The sequence below is a fragment of the Nymphalis io genome, chromosome 13 (assembly GCF_905147045.1).
Source record: "Nymphalis io chromosome 13, ilAglIoxx1.1, whole genome shotgun sequence".
In the NCBI taxonomy this organism is placed as follows: Eukaryota; Metazoa; Arthropoda; class Insecta; order Lepidoptera; family Nymphalidae; genus Nymphalis; species Nymphalis io.
Genome location: NC_065900.1, coordinates 394,317 through 415,266, shown reverse-complemented (window position 1 = coordinate 415,266; position 20,950 = coordinate 394,317). Strand labels below are relative to the sequence as shown.

The window sequence follows — 20,950 nt, the reverse complement described above, 5'->3', positions numbered from 1 at the left end:
AATTATTTATTTTAGTAGTAAAATTACAGATTGTGAATATCCGATTGCTGGCCACAGGTTACTGTAAGCTGTTTTCTTGAGCTGGATCATCTCATCTCTTTCTATTATATTTAAAAATTAACTTTAATATTTTTCCTCAGCAATAATTAGTTATGCAAAAAAATAAAAAAATAACTCAAGTATTTTGAAATATTGATTAAATAAATTGATAAATTAAAATTAAATACCACCTATCTGTACATAACTAAAACTGTTTTGTAATCCACCATGCTTACACACTAATAGCCTTATTAGCGATCAATGTCCAATTTGAATCAATTTTCATGAAGATGTATCGAATCTATAAAGTAGGTACATGTCGAAAAAGATTATTAAAGTAAATTAGGTGACTTGAGAGAATTAAGAGCATTATAATTGACTTAAAGACATGGAACCTTGTACGAAGAAAATTAACTAAGTGTAGATGATGTGATATGTTCTGTAATGCTTTTATCAACGTCTACTCGATTGGGTAATTAGTGAATTAATTGCTGGAGCGACGAAATTAGCCTCTGAAGATACCGTTGTCGACACAGCACTAAGTATTCGACGTAGTGTTCAGCTATTGAATATATAACTTGTGTCGTGCTCCGTACTTTGCGACTAAATGACATCCATTTACTGAAAGCCCTGGATTAAATGACGGCTTTCAGGCAATTTTATATGTAAGAAATGTATCAAAGATATTCTTAATTTGAATGATAAGATTTTTTAATAATTTTATCATAAATCGTACGTGTTCCGAACCATAATAAACTTCAAATTAATTTCTTATTAGAATGTATAAATTATTGATATTAATTTATAAGACAAGACAATCTTAAGAAACAAGATTTACCTATTTTTTATTTCTTTTTTAAAATGATAATACTTTTTCATTTATAATAGATAAAAACGAATAAAGCGTTCCTACTACTACCCTCGTCTCTATAGCGTTGACTACCCTCGTCTCTTGGATATCCGAACTGACCGGTCGAAATTTTACGCGCTCTCATAAAAAACTGTTAATTTTTTCTAATGAGTTCTATCGTGATATATATAAGTGTGGACGATCTCCCTGTTTCCTTCAGCAACTGGTAACCTATGGAAGACACGTACTGGGCCCAGTCTACGTAACCTAATTGGTGCTGTTGAAGGTAGGTGCTTAGGCTCAATTCACAATATGTATCGCATTAACAGAAATAAATATATTTCTTATCTAAGAGCTAACCTGCATTGCTCACTCAAGAAATGTTATAAAATGACTTACGATATACGCTATTTTGATACGTATATTCTTTAAATACTATGATTACAGTCAATGTCACTTTGTGCTTATATATGCTTATATATAATAATTGTACTGATGCGACATTAAATGAAATTTTGTTATGTATAATCGATTCGAGTGACATGAGACAGTGAATTACCCATATTGTAGTAATGAATTAGTGTTTCTATGTTAGTTATCTTCCTACTTACGATGAAATTAAATAAAATTAAAAAATTAAATAAAGTTAGCAACAATTATAGGTAATATTTATTACAAATATATAATCTTTATAAATTATTGTTAAGTTCTATCTTTGAGCTTGCCAGTTCTTCGAGCATCGAATTGTGGATCAATTTCTTAAAAAGTATTTTATTATTTTTTTTATCTGATGACCGTTTCAAATTACAGCCCGAAAAATTATACTCGATCGAAAGAGCTCCGATTATTTTTAAGTCATTTTTTTTCTTTTCTTTCGACAAAGTTAAACACCAAGTGTTAAGACGAAGATTTAACTAAATCTTTCTCTGACAAATTCGTGATTTCAGGACTGGTGTTTTGACAAGTTCCATTGATATATACTCTTACAAGTGAAAACAGACATAATTTATGTGACCAAAATCTTGAAATATGACGATAAATCTTAGAGACTCGACCGTAACCATAAAAAGAAAAAATATGTGTTCAATTTATAATTTCTCGCTACCACATTCATCATAATATTTGCTAATATAAATTAAAACCATATATATTTACGTATATAGCTATTTTGCTAACAATGAATAATATTTATGATAGATGCCAAGCGGTTGTGGGTCCATTAGTTGGCAGTAAATTTATATTAAAAGTGCGTTCCGTGACCGCCAAATGCAACACATGATTTGTGGTGAACGTAAACCAGATAAACTAAACAATACCGTGGAAAATAGATATTGATTTCTCATTTTTGTAATAAAATGAAAACCTGCGAAAAATTTGATATAAAAACATGAAGTTAGTGGGTATTGATTTTCACGCAGGATATACGAATTTAATTGAAGTATATTTCTACGTATGGTATTTAATTGGTGGAAAAGAATTTTCTTCTTGAAAAATTCTTGTTTTTCTTTACTCCAAGCCGGCGGTAGTCAAATTTAATTTAAATTTTATGAAATTTTATATATTTTTTTATTAACTGGGTTTGCAGAGGACAAGTGGGCCACCTGATGTTAAGTGATCACCACTACCATAGATATTGGATATAAGAAAGAATAGCCATACCTAACATAGCCTATGTGCCACCAACCTTGGAAACTAAGGCGTTATGTCCCTTGTTTCTGTTACATTGACTCACTCACCCAAACTGGAGCACACATAGTATTGTTGTGACGTTAAAATATCTGTTAAGTGGGTGGTACCTACGTAGGCAGCCTTGCAGTTCTTTAGGGATTTTTTCTTATAGCAGTTCTAATCAAAACAAACTAAAAAGTGAAATCTAAGGTGTATTGATGTCTAAATCATTATTTATGCATAAAAATCAGGTGAATCTGAAAATACATTGTAAAATAAAATCTATGTTTTTATACAAACATTCCTATGTATATATTTTAAATTATACAACACTAATCGCGATTTGAGTAATGGCTTTTTATGTGACCTATGAAAATTGAATGTTTCTGAATCAAGCTCGATAAATACAGGTTTATATTGAAAATATTGTTTATTTATCACTTCTGTTTATAAGTTTAATAACTTTTGGGCGGGCTGTAACAAAACTTATTTAAGCCGTATTACATAAACCGTTCTTTAACCTTGAGAAATATTCCCTTCCATACACAGGGGATGGTTAGTAAAATTGTATCACCACGTCTATACGAAATTAATATTAACCTTAAAAATACTATAAAATATTTGATCATGTTGTCATTGAGATAACGCTATTTCATGTTCGACCGTATTGTTTTGTTAAATTTCCCGAACAATAATCGTTAGTTATTGAAAATTAAACGAGTGTGTAATGCAATCTTGTTGCCTTGTCCCAGGTAACCCATAAATTAAGGGCACTTACCATTATCCTCATAACAATTTGAACGAAAAGCGCAATCGCTATGGATTACACACATTGCCTGATTTATGAGCAAATTATTTGTGTTCCTGTTCTTTTTGTGCAATGTAAAGCGACATTGTTATTTTTTGGTGGTAGATACAATATCAGTGTAGTTGAGGGTTGCCCCACTATAAAATGGATAAGGAATTTTAATTTACCCTCGTTAGAGACATGTTTGGGTTCGGGGTGTCGTTTTGTAAAGCGGAATAATGGAGGCAGTAATGGCGAGATTGGACAGACGTAAGAATGTTATTAGTTTTATTTTAGATTAAAATCACTTTTAATGGGTTAAAATGTGCCTCGTCTTTTAATAAAGAATAATTTAAAGTGTTAGAACTAAAAAAACTTAAGTGACAGCAAGCATTCCGCTTTGAATTTAATGTTTTGCTTCAAAATTAATAACAATTGTTTCACTTTATCATATCGGTCACAATATGGAAGTTATAAACTATGCTTATCAATGGACATATATAGATTATTTGTAAGTTTTTACGTATAAACTCATAACACCACCACGCTTGGTAGAATACTTTTTCCACTCTAATCATACCTTTTCCCTAACATTAGGTTATTTTCTCTCCTTACCTGTATTTGCTCAGCAGTGGGTGATTTGCATACTGTCACTTTATAAGAATCACTGGTGTGTTTTCAAATTCGAAAAATTTAATGAATATTTTGTAATTCGTGTAATATCTTTTTTTTAATGATGTAATAATAAAAAGTAATCTAATAAATACGAAATTCAATTAAAAATCTAAATGGCGTGGTCGATGGTAAATGAGTAACGAATACTAAGAGCAGAGCTCAAACGGGTAATTCGATTAAAAAAAACGAGTATAGGCCTTAATCGGAATTACCCGGTCTACTGAACTAGGTATTGAATGTTTGAAAAATACATCAATGACAATAGCACTCTTATGACTCTAGCAGAAGAGGTCAAATTCGTTTACGTTAGCTCAGCAATTGATTGTGCCACAATTCGTTGCACTATGAATCTTACGTGAAACTATTAAGGTTGATATTTAAATTTGTATGATACAGCATACTTTATCTTTTTAGCAGACACCTCTTTGTGATGTAAAACTCTGGTCGCAGGTTTTTCGTCAAGTCGAGGTATGGGATATTGGAATTTTCGATTGAAACATTTTGTGACAAGTTGTAAAGTTTCGATATCCTTTTAAGAAAATATTTAAAGAAAGTACTGTTTTTTATTTGTTAAATTCATTACGTAGTATTTTAAATTTGCATTTCCAAGAAAATTCTTTTGTAAAGTTTGTCAATATAAAAGTTGTAAATGGTGGTAGAGGTTAGTTAGTTAAGTTACTTGTAGATTGGTGCGAGTACCATTACCTATATACTATATACATATATATATATGTAAATAAATATATATATATATATATATATTTATGTAAGCCGCACGGCAGTAAATATATATATATATATATATATATATTTACTGCCGTGCGGCTTACATAATTTAATTTATGATTTAAGAAAAATAACTAGTTGATGTCATTACTCGCAGTTGACAATTCCAACAATGATTATGTAAAATATCTATAAAATATTTTAACGGACATAAAGTTGAAACTTGAGTCCCAATTATGAATCATACACTCTCCCTAATCCCGACGTCTTGACGAGAGTGTGACCTGCCAACTACAATGTCAATCCAATATGGCAGGCGTCGGGATGAGGAAATTCGATTCATTTCCGCCAGGAACTACGAGCGTAACGTACTTTCCGCTGTTTCGCACATAGAATTTATGCATGCTTTTATTACAAGCCCCGAATTCAGTACAAGCAAAACAGGACACGAGGACAAAATCCTGAGTTAAAGTTTGATATAAAATTGAAGTTTTATTATTTCAGCTGTCTTCAAATTGAATCAATCTCATTCGTGACAGCAAAGATATTCAATCGATTTGAATTTAAAATATAAAATGTTATGTTTAAATTTAAACTTAAACTTGGTTCTATCAGCAAGGTCACTTTCTTAAAATGTTTCCATAACCTTCCCGATTATTTTCTCATTCTGTACTTGTTTTTCCAAACAGGTGATTTTTATTATTTTGTTATAACTAACATTATTTTTGCTTTCAAATATTTAATCGGTAGTCTTAATGGTTTTTGAGTTAAAATTTATTTTGGGCTATTTTCAATTTGTCTATTAGCATATTTTCGTACTGAGAAATTTTATGTTAGCGTCGCTTAAGTCAAAATATATCTCGACGTGAGCCGTCTGAGAAAATATTATTTCGTCAATTTAGAAGTTATTATTATCGGTTGTATTTTTAGAAGTCCATATATTGGGGTTCTTTGTACACCTATATAGGCGCTTATCGCCAACTATGGGCAATTATTGTCAAATATTGGCCTAATGTTACAATTTTTCGTTAAAATGATTATATTTAAGAGCGCAGATCGCCTTATACATATACTTATAGGCAATAATTATTGTAAAACATTGATATTTATGATTGAAGTTATTGCTTAAATTATTTTATTTTATAAATGTCTAAAACATGAAATTCATATTCCATATTTACTGGATCTAGATCATTATTTATCAAGATATGTTTTAATATTTAATTTATATTAGACTCTGTTTTGATTGTATGAAACTTATAAGGACATTTTTGATGTTTAATGTATTTTTAAAATATAAAATATAGTTTGACGATATTCAAAATAAAATCCGTTACAATTAATATAATTATTCTGAATCAAATTTAATTATTTTATGTAATCGGTAAAAGATAATTCCATTTGAAATATTACTTTTTTATGTAATTTGTGTAAAATAAATCATCTTGAGTTATTTAACTCAACAAAATATTTATCATTATTTCAATAAAATATTTATTTCAAATATTAAAATAACTATATTTCAGGAATTATTTAGCAATCATTAAATTTACCTGTTTTAAAAGAAATTGTTAGTCGCTAATAATGGTGCGAAGGTCGTTTTCAATCGATTGGAAGGTAAGAAAAAAACTCGGCTGTATTACTGAAATTTTATAAGGACGGTTCTGTGTAATTATTCTGTTAAAAGTCGAATGTGTGTGTTTATTAATTGTGATGGAATCTAAGCATGAAAACTCTGGAGTAGCGCCGATATGTACGCGGTTGTATATAGGTATGTTGTTATGTTAATTGTGAATGCTAGTTTATTTCATTACGTAGGTTTACCTAATGTTCAACTGCTTAAGTTTTGATTATCTGGAATTTATAGTTTTCTTTTATGAAATTGACTGCAAAAAAATTTCATCAAACCTACTCAATTATTCGCAACATTCAAGTCATTGTGTTCTCATTCTCTTTTTTTATAATTCAACAAAGCATTTTTATATTAAGAGCGTTGGATAAAAAAATATTTTTTAGTTTATTTTAGCAAAGCAGTATAAATATGATGGTAAGTCCTCTTTGCCAATAGACACCGGTACTACGAAGTAGAAATCACTCGTAACACCGTTACCAAATGATCTCAGATGTTTATGGTGACCGATTACACCTGATTTTATAACTTATTTTTAATTATGTATAATGATGATAATTTCGACAATGATATGAGTTAAGAAATATTATGGCTTGTACAAGTCAAGAGCAAATGCAAAAAGGTACAATTTATGTCAACACGGATAACGAAAAAAAAAGGGATGCAGTATTAAATTCAAATTCATCACGGTCTAAAGATCGTGTTATCAGGACAACAGAAATCCACAGCACGTCGACTAGATCAAGATTTATACTGGGGGAGACATTGTCCCGTAAACGGCCCGGAGGTTAAAGTTACGCATTTGCATTTTTATCCCGGCCGTTTTAGCCTTTCGTGATTAATGTAACGATTTTAAATATAAATTGTTTTGTTTATCATAATATTAAAAGTGAAAGTTAATATTTTTTATGATAATATGGATGTTTTTTTTATATTTACAATTTAATTATTCTTTTTTATACGAATATAATAATACCTAAATATTAAAAAGGGACGATGACAGATTGTAGATGACTGTAAGAGTGAAACTAGACCTTATCTGATGGTAGGGCGTTATGCTAGCTATCTGAATAGGTACCACTCTCTCGTCAGAGATTCTAACGCCAAACAGCAATTCTTAGTTACATTGTTGTGTTCCGGTTTGAAGGGTGAGTGAACCAGTGTAACTATTAGCACAAGGGTTACAACGTTTTAGTCCCAAGGCTTTTGGCGATGTAAGCAACGGTTAATATATAATATATGACGAGCCGGTTGGCGTGGTTGTTAGATACTTGCCTTTTCACGTCGAAGGTTGTGGGTTCGATTCCCACCCAGGACAGACATTTGTGTGCATGAACATGTCTGTTTGTCCTGAGTCTGGGTGTAATTTTCTATATAAGTATGTATTTACAAAAGAAAAGTAGTATATGTAGTATATCAGTTGTCTGGTTCCCATAGCACAAGATTTGTACAAGCTTAATTTGGGATCAGATGGCCGTGTGTGAAAAATGTCCCAGGATATTATTATTATTATTATTATTATTATTATTATAATAATAATATTAACATCAGGTGTCACATTTGCCCGTCCGTCTAACTGTTTTATAATATAACCGAAATATATACATATATGCGAACTCAGTGAATCTTACCCGAGCTTTAAGCCGTAATCTAAATAAAAATAAATATACTTCTTATTTAGCAGTTACACCGGCCCAGTTATTTGTTTAAATATTTTTTTGAAAAAGAAGGTTGCTTATTCAACCAGACTACGGGTTAGTGTCACTTGTGAAAGATTTTCATTTGATACATAGAAGTATTTTCTTTCAAAATTAAGAAAAGTAGGTTAACATTCACGAGCTTTTACAACTAGGCCATAGCGCTTCAGAAAAATTATAATGCCAAAGAGTCAAATTTAGCGAAAAAATCTCTATAATCATGTACGAGGATATGAAATATGTTAATATAATTGTGAATTAATATTTTCCTTTTTGTTTACTTAATATAAATCTTTGAATAGATGCTAACATGGCCTCCATCGAAAGATAACTGTCAAGCGTTAGTACCCTAAGATATTATTCTTTATGTAACACAAGAAAGACCATTAATTGCTGGCTCGGTGAATGCCATCTACAACGTAATATGTAATATATATGCTAATCACTCGTAGCGACACACTTAGGGTCAATAAATTAAGGGTTATAAATTCATTAATGTCATGTTAATGCAAGAAAAAAATCGCACTATTTGAGGTATTCAAAGAGGAGGGAGGGAGGTAAATATTAAATGAAACAAGTACCTATTGACATTAAAATATTATTTGTTTTCAAACGAACGAAATGCGACTAACATAAAGTTTCTTTCACCATTTTGAATATGGTTGATTGTATTGAATTTGCATTGTATCGCGGATCGCAAAATTATTGTTAAAGTCGTGAAATTATAATTATACACAAAATTAAATTTTGATCATCATCGTATCGCATCGTATCATCATATTACAGACTAATTCAGTTAAATTGTAACTAATTTTGGTTTCAATTTGCAAAATATTCCACACAAAATCAAGGCTACTTGATACCCGTCAACATTAAGCCGTAAACATCCGCATCAATGTAACACGTCTATCAAAGTTCGGTACTCGACGACTAATCGACACAACTAGAAGGGCAGTTAGCGTTGGACAGGCGACTTCCTTTCCCGAGGGACCGCGGTACTACTCCGCTCACAGTGACTGTCTACCGTCTATCCAGACCACACGGTGGCCAAATAATATCAACTTTCACATTAAAAAAGTGTTCACCAAAATTCAACGTGGTATGCACATAAAAGACTTTGTCCTAAATTAATAACCATTCGTGCAATTCAAATTTGAATTGGTTGAACAGTTTTATTGAAACAATTAAGAGTCGCAAAAAAAAGGTAAATTGTCCCAAAACTAATCCGTCACTGGATGGATTGGACAGTGAAATGGTGTAGAAGAAGTCGGGTCGATTTTGAAAATGGGAAATTCAAGTGAGAAAAGATCTTATTTAAGTGGTGTTGTGCAGTGGGGTGTCTGTGTGTTCGTCTTGATGACATGTGGGTACAGTTTGGTAAGGCAGCAAAGGTTAGAACAGCGACTGAAAGCACTGGAGGATTGGCATTTGCGAGTTGAGGACACACCCTTCAACTTCCACCAGTCGAAGGAAACTGTATTGAAGAGGGAAACCAGAGATGTGACCGACTGCATTTGTCCATCAGGTAGGCTTAGGTGTAATATTTTATTTATTATCTGATCTAATGACTTGTAATTTATTGCAATATTGAATTAATTACGAATATTATATATGTTACGTAAAAAGTTCCATATTATTAAAAGAAGATGAAACCAATTAAATTGTAATAAAATAGCCCATTTAAATTTTATCTTTCATGGGTCGTAATTTAATGGAATGAAATTCGCTCACTTGGAGCTTACGTTGACTGCTCCAGTAAACTCAATTTGACAATTAATGATATTAATTCCGGTTTACTTCCAAACACAATCGCCGCCACAATCCTGCCGCAGCCGGTCACATCAATGCCTCCCGACACATTGTGTAGTAACTGCGACCACTTTACAATATCCGGCTATAAGCTCAATTGGGACACCATCGAACTCTCTAGTACCCAAAAAAACACCTTCCACTGTTTAAAATAAGAGTCACATTGTCTTCTTTTACGGAAGTCTACTTTAAGCCGATACGCTCCTACGAAACGACGCGACGAGACAAATTGTAATGCTCTATTGTCGCAGCCATTAGACCTAATGGTTCAATAAGGAGTATTGAAAACGTTCTTTCAGATCGTGACCAGGCCTACAAATCAGCCTTTATTCAATTTAACACGAGCGAAGCAGGCTGCAGGGCCGTGTGAAGGGAAGGATGTTGACCCCGGGCGGATATTAAAAATGGCCCCTTAAATTGGTTCACAGATTTGTTATCGACGGCATATTGCGTGTTTCCGTCGAACTTCCAATTGGGCTGAAGTCCAATAAGGCGTCATCAAACGCTTCGTTCTGATGTTAATAGATTTTTCTCAAGGGTCATCCCGATACGGAATTGATGGAAATTTTGTTGAACAAAGGATGGGGAGTCATTTTTTTTTAAATCGCCAGACACCAACGCGATCGCTAATTACTTTTCATTGTAGGGAACTTGATATAATGGCTTAATTGTTAGAAGTTCGCCAGAGAGTTACGTCCCGTCATATCTGGAGCGCGGCGAACTCGACGGCCAATGGTTTTACTGTGTAAGTTTCATGAAGATATAGTTACTGAAGGCCAACATGACTTGCTTATAAGATTTGACACGTACAAGAATTGTGTTAAGAATATAATGATCGTTTCATTTCTGTAATATCGTTAATATATCGTCTTATACCGTTAATAGTCAAATATTAAAGATTCGTTTAAGCGTCTGTGCAAATTCTCGAAAATTCAAAATTCTCTCTTTGTCAATTTTTATGAAAAGACAAATGTCAGGAATAAAGTTGTATTACATAATATTTTAAAAATAACTAAAATATATTAATCGAGCAGTATTAATATCAGTTAGTTGCTTAACATTTCTAACCGCGTTTATAGCATACTAGTTTTCGTCCAAGGATTCGCTCGCGTTTTACCAAAACTTGAAGGCATGCTTCAGCATGCCTCATACCAAATTTCATCAAATTCAATTAAGTGATTTAGCCGTGAAAGCGTTACAGAAATACGGAGTGACTTTCGATTTATAGATTTTCACATGTATTGTATTAATATATATAATACTGTTAAATATTATATCGCACAAATATCTTTCGCATACTTTATCGAAATTCTTGCGTATAGAGCTCTCCAGGGAGCGATGTGCTTGTAATTGTTTCATTGAGTGCTCAAACTCGTCGTTATTACTTTACTTTTCTAACCAATTATTACTCTGTATTTGTTCAGAAACTTCTATATTACTTGAAGAATTCCTGCGAGAACATGTATGTAGGTACAATTATCAGAGTTGATGTTGATTTGACTTTAACGAAAATACGTCTACTCAAATATTCTATCGGTAATAATATACTGACAATTCTAATGCTTCAAACATATTCACGATTAAATATGAATATAGACTTTCTGCTTGTACATATGTAATTTAGCGAAGATCGCGAATACAGATATATATTTTTAACTAATATATTATTAAATATTTTTAAATTATCAAACAAGCCAAAAACGAACCAATAAAAGCGACCCATCTCAAATTCGCATGATATTATTAAGTTTTATAATGATGTAAATTTTTAAATATAAAATGTTAGGTATACACAATCATTATCACGTTAAGCGATCTCAGCGATTGAGCACAACGCTCTACGTGTTTTATTGTAATTTTTCGTCATACTGCTTAAATTAAGAAGCCGTGTGTCATGTGTTATTATATAACGATATCAAAAACATTATTAAAAATATATATAAAAAATAAAATCTTCCAAGAATATATATGTGTAAATATTTTAATTTATTTGATAAAAATTAAATTCAAAACCATGAATGCTTAATTAGATAAATTAAGATAAGCAAGAGACAAAAATGGCCACCACCGTTTTAAAATGTAGATCAACTAATCTTTTTCAAGTCAAATTAAACAATAACATTTATATGTCCTGCATTAGAATCAACGAATGTTAAATATATTTTTTAATCAAATACACGTCTCTCTTCATTATAAAAACTTTACGTAATATGTAATCCTTACTAATATTATAGATGCAATTTTTTTTCAACCAATCGTCATTAAAACGTCATGGGTGGAGAAAAGGACATAGGTTACCTAACACCTGCCCCAGACGCCAGAATAAGCGCGAGCAGAAATTTATCTATATAATATATAGGCGGAATACCACTCATTACGAGATCTCCTAAACTATGCCCCCGATTGACTTGAAATTTGACACAGTTACTCCTACCCCGACGTAGACGCTCACTAAGAACGGATTTTACGCAAATCCTATCCAAAATACAATTTTATTCTTATGTACCCGTGTGAAGCCGGGACGATTAGCTAGTACTTATATGAAATCTTGTATTAAATACCTTAAAATCATACAAGGTTTCTTCGATACACGATACATAAGATGGTCAAGTACAAAACGTACTTGACCATCTTATGTAACATTTTTTCATTTTTTATTTAATGAAACACAAGTTTTTTATAAAAAGATAATATTTTCGTGAATGAAATGTTTTTCTAAGCTACGCTGCTTTATATAATATTTTGTAATCAAAATTCGGGTTTTCATGTTTATTTATAAAACAAGGGCTTCTTTATCATCCAAAATGTAAAAAATAATTGTATTTTGTATATCGCTTAAAATTGTAACGACTATGATGAAATATTATATAAGGTTTTTATACAGCTTTCAAGTAAAAAGAGGTTTTTTAATTTGTCTATATATGTTGTATATACGCAGCACATAAGCGTTAGAAAAAAGTGACTAACCAGTATTGAACCTTTTTTTTCTCATCTGCAATTTTGTGAAGATTCACTTGTTGTGCCAATGCGGCTCACGATTAGTCTTATAATTTATCTTTGTTCGGGGAAATGAAGTGCCTACTGAAAAATATAACTCTAGTTAAAACGAAGGTAATAATAGCCACAATATTATATTACCTCAAAAAAAAAATAAAGTAAAGTAACAGCCTGTGAATGTTCCACTGCCGGGCTAAGGCCTCCTCTCCTTTTTTGAGGAGAAGGCTTGGAGCTAATTCCATCACGCTACTTCAATGCGAGTTGGTGATATACACATGTGACAGAATTTGAGCTCACGATCATCGGTTAAGATTCACGCGTTATAACCACTAGGCCACCTCGGCTAATAAAAAGTATTTTGAAAAAAAAAAACAAAAATACAAAGAGAATTTTTGTTTTTTTATTTACAATCCTATGGATTATATGTTCATTTTTCGTCTATAATGTGTACTGGATACTGAATTTGACGAGTTTTTCTTTATTATACTCAAAATTAACTTAACTTTAAACAAAATTTGGCCGTAACGTGTTATCCAGGGGATGAAACATAGAAATTGATGGTTATTGAATAATATATAAGTAAACAAAAAATTAAACTAATTTGGAGTAAAATAAATAGTACGACGCCAATAAACTAATATATATAATATATAAAATTAATATATTGAAATCGTATATCAACTAAGTACTTATATAGTGTACGCACCACGTACACATACGGAAGTAGAGCAGCGAAGAGGGGACTTGAAGGCATAAGAGAGTATCATGTCGTTTGCTGTCACGGCATACGAAACGGTCTTACCCCAAGGCGCGTCTTTGAAAATACTATTTCAAATCATAAACACATAATTGAAACAAAACCACGGTGATTTTATTTTACCAAGAATGTAAGAGCTACGAAAATTGTTTTGTCGTTAAACATGGATTATCGAGAAATAATAACTTTCTCAATAATATTATAAATGCTTATATAGTCTTTTCCTTCTAAATGCCGTAATGGATTGTCGTAATTTTTTGCATAGATATAGTTTATGGGCTGGAGAGAGAAATGAGTTCGTTTTTCACGTTTTATCACGATCACATTATGTTAGTGATTTTAAATCTCGAGGTCCTAGGTTCAAATCTAAGTTCAGTACAGATTAAAGTTGTTGCGCTTTATTGACAAAAATTTTCTGTACAATCCAGATTTTTAAAGGCTTCGCCTGAATGGATGATCAGTCACAATTCACATTTGTATACTATAAGATCTCAAATGGCTAGTCTCTTTTAAAATGTCTACCGTAACTGACATAGGTAAGGAGACCATCATCACAAAAATACTAAAGATCAAAGACGAGGGAAAAAAAATATAGAATACAAGTGATATAAGAATTGAAAAGAAATGTAACAATAAATCGACTTATTTCGGTGAGAGATCTTCAACTTAATGTATAGCTTCCTATATCAACGATGATTTGATTAAATTATTCATCCAACAATGACATTGTCATATATTACTTTTATGGCTCATGTCGAAAATAAAAACAATCACACTTGGATTTCAGCCAAACTCAGCGTATTCGATATTCTGATTGAGATGAAGGCTTACAATTCACTGGTTATATAGCTTTTATTAGCGCTTTTGGTTTATTAATGACTGAGGATTGGGATTCAGCAGAGCAACTCTGCAATAAATAAGTTTAAATTCACTACTGAACACGATGGTTAAACGCCAAAAAGTTTTATGCGACGTTGGATATATTATATAACTATAAATGATACATGTTAGTATTTCCAATTTCACAAGCGAAATACGAAGCTAGGTTGTACAGAACTGTGATGTTTATTTATATATACTCTTTATTGCACACCAATATAGACAAAAATAATAGGAGTAAAACAAAACAAAGAAAAGAAAAATGTACAATAGGCGGCCTTATCGCTAAAACAGCGATCTCTTCCAGGCAACCTTTGGTAGAGGAGAGAGATAGGATGGTAGGGGTGTACAATTATTTAATACATAAAAAAATAAAAATAGATACAATATATATATGTATATATACGATACATAAATAAATATTCCATAAATATATAATTATATAATAATATAATATACATACACATTATAAATATATACATTTACATACTATAGATACTTACATAATAAATAAAATATTTAATTGCAGTATTTCTTCATGAAGCAAGATAGTGCTCTTTTATCATTTTTTTAAAAGAAGTAATAGTTGGTGCACGTCTTGCTTCTAGTGGAAGAGAGTTCCAAAGACGAATTGAATGGACTGTAAATGAGTCACTATAAAAAGATGTTGTATGAGGTGGTATTTTTAAAATCAAATTCTCTTCAGAACGAAGATTATGGCTATGTGAAGAACTAAGAAATTGAAAACGTTCTTTTAGATATGAAGGAGAAGACGGATTGAACAGAATACAGTACAGAAGTTGAAGGATGTGAGTATTCCTGCGAAGCCGGATTGGGAGCCACTTGAGCTTTTTACGAAATTCAGAAACGTGATCATATTTACGAAGACCAAATATGAATCGGATGCAAAGATTTTGGAGACGCTCAAGTTTATTAAGTTGCTCCTCTTTTAGATCAAGATAACATGCGTCAGCATAATCGAGAATTGGTAGTAGGAGTGACTGTGCTAACATAATTTTGGTAGGGATGGGTAGAAAGTTGCGTAACCTTCGAAGGGAGCCAAAGGCTGCAAAAATTTTTTTACTAACCTCACTTATCTGTGGTTCCCAAGACAGGTGCTGGTCAAAGGAAATTCCCAAATTCCTAGCTGTAACACTGAACGGTATGTTAACACCGTTAAAGTGTACAACCGGGAGATCCGAAAAAGATATACGAGAAATTAATTTTGAACTACCAATAATCAGCACCTGTGTTTTATTTGGGTTTACTCGTAATCCAAATGCAGTAGACCACTTAGAAATATTTAATAAATCATTATTAACTAAATGTATAGTTTCAGGAAGGTTCGCAATTTTACTTTGTGAATAGATCTGAAGATCATCTGCATACAGGTGATAGAGAGAAGATATATGAGAAGTGATGGTACTTATAAAGACCGAAAACAAGAGGGGAGACAACACGCCACCTTGTGGAACGCCAGCAGTTATAGGAGCCCATTCTGAGAAAGAATCTTGAACTCTTATCCGTTGCCGGCGCCCATACAAGTAAGAATGAAACCAGTCAATTACTTTAGCAGATATGTTAAGAGAACACAAAATAGCAAGAAGAATATCAAAGTCCACAGTGTTGAAAGCATTACTAAAATCTAATAATGTCAACACAGTAACCTGTTGATTATCCATTCCTAATCTAATGTCATCAGTTATTTTGATCAGAGCCGTAGTCGTACTATGACCAGGACGAAAGCCAGATTGTAAAGGATTCAATAGGACATTTTTTGAAAGGTATTGGTTTAATTGATTGTGAATAAGGCGCTCAAGTACTTTAGACAGGAAAGGGAGAATGGATATAGGACGATAATCAGTGTAAGATGAAGGATTTGTTTTTTTGGGGAGGGGGATGACTTGTGCGTCTTTCCAGGATTCAGGGAATTCACAAAGGATAATGGATTGGTTTAAAATATGTGTGACTACAGGAATTATGATATCTAGGATTGGGAGGATCATCTTACGACTAATGCAATCCGAACCAATAGCATCAGAATTTATTGCTAAAATGTTCTTCTTAACATCACTATCAGTAAATTGACTAAAGAAAAAAGGAGAATTTTCAGAAGTTGATTTAGCAGAAATTTCTTTTAAAGTATTAGACTTCACAGCAGTGTCGAAAGTTTGAGAGGACGAAAAATGATTATTTAATTCATTTAAATTAATATTGTGAGTATTTATATTTTTAGATGATTTTCCAACTCCTAAGGACTTGAGAAATTTCCAGACTCTAGCTGACTCCTCTTCCTCAGCTATAGATTTATGGATATGGCGTCGTTGACTATCTCTACATAGCATGTTGCAGCGATTGCGAACCTTCAGATACTTGTCGCGATTTGTGTCAGTCGGATTACACCTATACTTAGCCTTGGCAATATTCTTTCTTACTTGGAGCTTCTTTATTTCTGGGGTGAGCCAAGGTGCAGGAAGGTGTTTTAGCCGGACAGGACGAATTGGTGCATGTAAATCATACAGTTGAGTTAATAGGGAATTAAAAACTGTAACTTGCTCATTGACTGTATCAACATTTAAAATAACACTCCAATCAATATTGGCAGCATCCTCCCGCAGACTATTCAAATCCATTCCACCAAAATTACGCTGCAGAAGAATTCTCGATTTTGCTTTGGGTGGTTTGATTTTATAGGAAAGATAAAGAAGATCATGATATGAAAAAGCAAGGGCGGAGCACTGCCCATGCTTTTCAACATGATCAACGGAAGAGACCAAAATTAAGTCGAGAAGAGAAGGGATAGAGTTAGGGAAGGAATGAGTAGCAGATAGGGGTAGGATTTGTAAATCTGCACTATTCAGTACAGATTTCAACAGACTAGAGCGATGGTCATTTTTTAAGAGACATGTATTAAAATCTCCCATAAGAATGGTATGGGCATACAACGGTTTAAATTGCTCTAGAACGATTTCAAATGATGAAAAGTAATCGACCGTGAGGTTAGGACTATAGTAAACACCTAATAACATCTTAATATGACCAAAGATAACCTCAATAAAAAGGTGTTCAGCCCCTTCAACGGACAGAGGTGTCGATTGACTTATAATTGAAAATGGAATGTGAGAACGGAGATAGATCGCCACTCCACCACCTGCCCGACCTACACGGTCGTTACGGATCAAATGAAATCCAGGAAGAGAGTAGGAAGTAGAAGGTAAGCAGGGTTTAAGCCAGGACTCAGATACGAGGATAGCATGTATTTTATTGCAATCGAATGATGATAACATATCAGGATAATGTGCAGGAATACTCTGAGCATTAATATGGATAACATTAAAATATTTTAGACAGTCTGAGAATAAAGAATTTATAGTTTCACCGAGCGAAGGGATACTATGAAAGCTGTCATTACTGCTCAATCCATCAGAAGAAAAAGAAAGAAAAGTTTCGTCCAAATCGTCATTGTTTCTAGACATTTTTAAATTAAATATTCAGCAAATAAAATAAGTAAAAATATAAAGATAAATATATAAAATATATATGTAAAATAATAATAATATATATTAATTCTATAATTACAAAATAAAAATAGGTAAATGAATAATTATACGTTAATTAATTTCATATGAACACTCACCCGCCAATTGCCTAGGAATAATCACTTAAACACAAACATAACAAAATAGAAACAATAATAACATTAAAAACTAACATTAACAAAAAAAAAAAAAAATCAGATATTTATCAGGCTGCCATAACAACAATTTTTACTAAAAAGGAATATTATTATATTATATCTATATTTATCTATATCGAATATGAAAATGAAGTAGAGACGATCTTTATAAATGTCTAGTATAGAACTAAAAAACTAACCATCCAAAGCAAGAAAACTATGGCGCCTGATTGACAAACGTCAGAATGACGTTAACTTTTAACTAAATAGATTCGTAAATAGTTTTACACAACACAAAAATTAAATCGAAAGCAGGTAGACAGAGAAATAATTTTAAAATTATAGAAAAACAAACAATAATAAGAAGAAAGATAAATATAAAATAACTATTTCTTAACTACGCGCTTTGACCTCTGCAATACAACTTTATCGCTAGTGTTTGCGATGGGAATTTTTTGGACTGGGGACTTACAAGTTGAAATCGAGTCAAGATCAGATAAACATTCGGCACGATGTCTAGATCCATCTGGGGCGATAATGTGTATCAAACCGTCTCGTGTCCAACACTTGTTGATGCCGAACCGCTTCCTGGCCTCCAAAAACACATTGTGTCGGCTTTTCGTCAGGAACTCTGACTCTGTGACACCGGTGCCCTTCAACTTCGTTTTGGCGAACCAGACCTTATCCCTAATAGCAGTCTCGGTAAATTTGACCACTATAGGTCTGGGCTTGCTGTCCAAAGGTCTTCCCAAGCGATGACAAGATTTGATACTGCTGGTAGAAAAATTTGGCAAGGCCAAGTGCTCCGCAACAAGGCTGGTAACGCGAGCAGTGGCATCCTCGGATCTCTCTTCGCTAACACCATGGAAAAGAAGCACTTTTCGACGTCTCTGCATTTCAGTCCGATCCATTTCCCTGGCGAGAAACTCAATTTGTCGCTGAAGTCCACTTAGTGCAGTGAGAACAAAAGACTTAAAAGAATTGAACTCCGATGAAAGAGAAGGCACAGTCGCAGGTGTTGTTGTCCTCTGTAAGTCTTGCTGGAATTCATTCATACGGCTGTTGAATAAGTCGGTCATTGCAGCCAGAGACTCCTTGATAGATTCCATTGTTGTTGTGTAGTTTTAAAGTGACAAATAGTTCAAGTGATAAGTAATTTTAAAGAGGATTCACTATCTGGTGGGTAGAGTAGGTCACATACACATAATATATTATAAATTAACTTGTTTTAAATAAATATTTATACTATAAAAATAAAAAAATCTTTAAGAGCTTTTAAAAGTGGTGTTGCTTGTTTTTTTACTCCTACCCTGTTATTTATTAGTTGTATCTTGCCATCTAATGTGATCGCTAGCTTGAAGAAACTTCACACGTACAGACAGGTGTTCGGAGACCTGGACTTATTATATTAACCTTACACATACTTACATATTATGGCTCCGCTAAGTACCTACTGGAGGCCTTGGACCGGTTGCAGCGACGTGCAGTACGCATTATTGGCAACGTAAAGGTCACAAGCACCCTTGAACCTTTACAATTGCGTCGCGAGATAGCAGCACTGAGCGCTTTCTATCGACTGTATCACGGCGAGTGCTCTGAGGAATTATTCTCTCTAATTCCTGCTTCCCCCTTCCTTCTTAAGTCCACGCAAGCTGGTTCTCGATGTCACCGCCTAACTGTGACATCAATTCCATCGCGCACAAAGAAATTTGGCAACTCTTTTCTTTGTCGCACTACCAAAAAATGGAATTCCTTACCAGCTCACGTGTTCCCCTCCTCTTACAACCCGGGTTCCTTCAAACGAGGCGTGAAGAGGCATCTTGCGGGCCGGCAAGGCGGGGACGGCTAGTACAGAACATTCTTCCCGACTGTACTGGCCGTTGTCGCGTTTGGACTCTACTACCACTTACCATCAGGTGGAGTAGAGTCATTTGCCATCCCGGCGCATATAAAAAAAAAAAAACAAAATTATTGTATTTATATTGAAAAGGTATTTAAATAAATACTTTTACACTACTTCTAGTGACATACGCCCATACATCGCTTTATAGGACATATCATTACTTACGCCTAAGCCTAAAGCTAAGAGTGTCCTTTGTGTGGGTAATTGCTATGTACTCACAATTCATACTAGAATACACACACATAAATATATATGTATGTATATATGATAAGATAATAATTAAAAACTTCATTGTTTGCGCATTGCTCATGCCCGTATAGATCCATCCATTTATGAGTTATTTTGCTGCCAACCATATTATATATTGCTGTGCTCAAGAGTATAATACCCACAATAATAAAAGTTGTATATGGTGTGTGTAGCTACAAAATACTCTGTCTTCTGCTTTTGAATGTCAAATAACTGATGTCAGATGGAGAGAAATCTTTGTGTAACAGTTCAACCGACTTATAACTTCTTGTAGTAAGACCGTGTACGTATATAATCTGTCTGATACTGCATTAATAAATTACATTTTTAAGAAATACATTTCTAATATTAATATTTCTCAATGTGATATATATTTTTGTTACATATAAAATTTTATACATTCAATGGTTGCTTCTGGTGGTTTTTTTTTTATTATATAGCATAGAAATATCGTACATAATACACATGAGACCTTGCGATAGTAGGTCGCGGTTGACAAACGAGCGATCAAGAATACGGGCTCTTATAAATTCATCTGTCAACGGAGGAATAATGAGTCGTCGGGGAGATTAGTCGACGTCATCTCAGTTTTTCATCGGATGATCTCA

General features: G+C 32.9%; 1 protein-coding gene and 1 long non-coding RNA gene across 2 annotated transcripts; one reads left to right on the top strand and one right to left on the bottom strand.

The window, feature by feature from the left end:
- Positions 1–16,158: 16,158 nt before the first annotated feature.
- On the top strand, positions 16,159–18,248 carry LOC126773092 (uncharacterized). Its single transcript, XR_007669714.1, has 2 exons — positions 16,159–17,728; positions 17,862–18,248. It is a non-coding gene; the product is annotated as an uncharacterized LOC126773092 (long non-coding RNA).
- Positions 18,249–18,389: 141 nt separating this feature from the next.
- On the bottom strand, positions 18,390–19,495 carry LOC126773071 (uncharacterized). Its single transcript, XM_050493713.1, has one exon. It carries the CDS (start codon positions 19,297–19,299, stop codon positions 18,577–18,579), a length of 723 nt encoding a protein of 240 aa, XP_050349670.1. The 5' UTR covers positions 19,300–19,495; the 3' UTR covers positions 18,390–18,576.
- Between the last annotated feature and the right edge of the window lie 1,455 nt (positions 19,496–20,950).

Bases quoted from the DNA above. Each gene is read 5' to 3' on its own strand.
- LOC126773071 (XM_050493713.1), bottom strand. From the start codon at position 19,299: ATGGAATCTATCAAGGAGTCTCTGGCTGCAATGACCGACTTATTCAAC.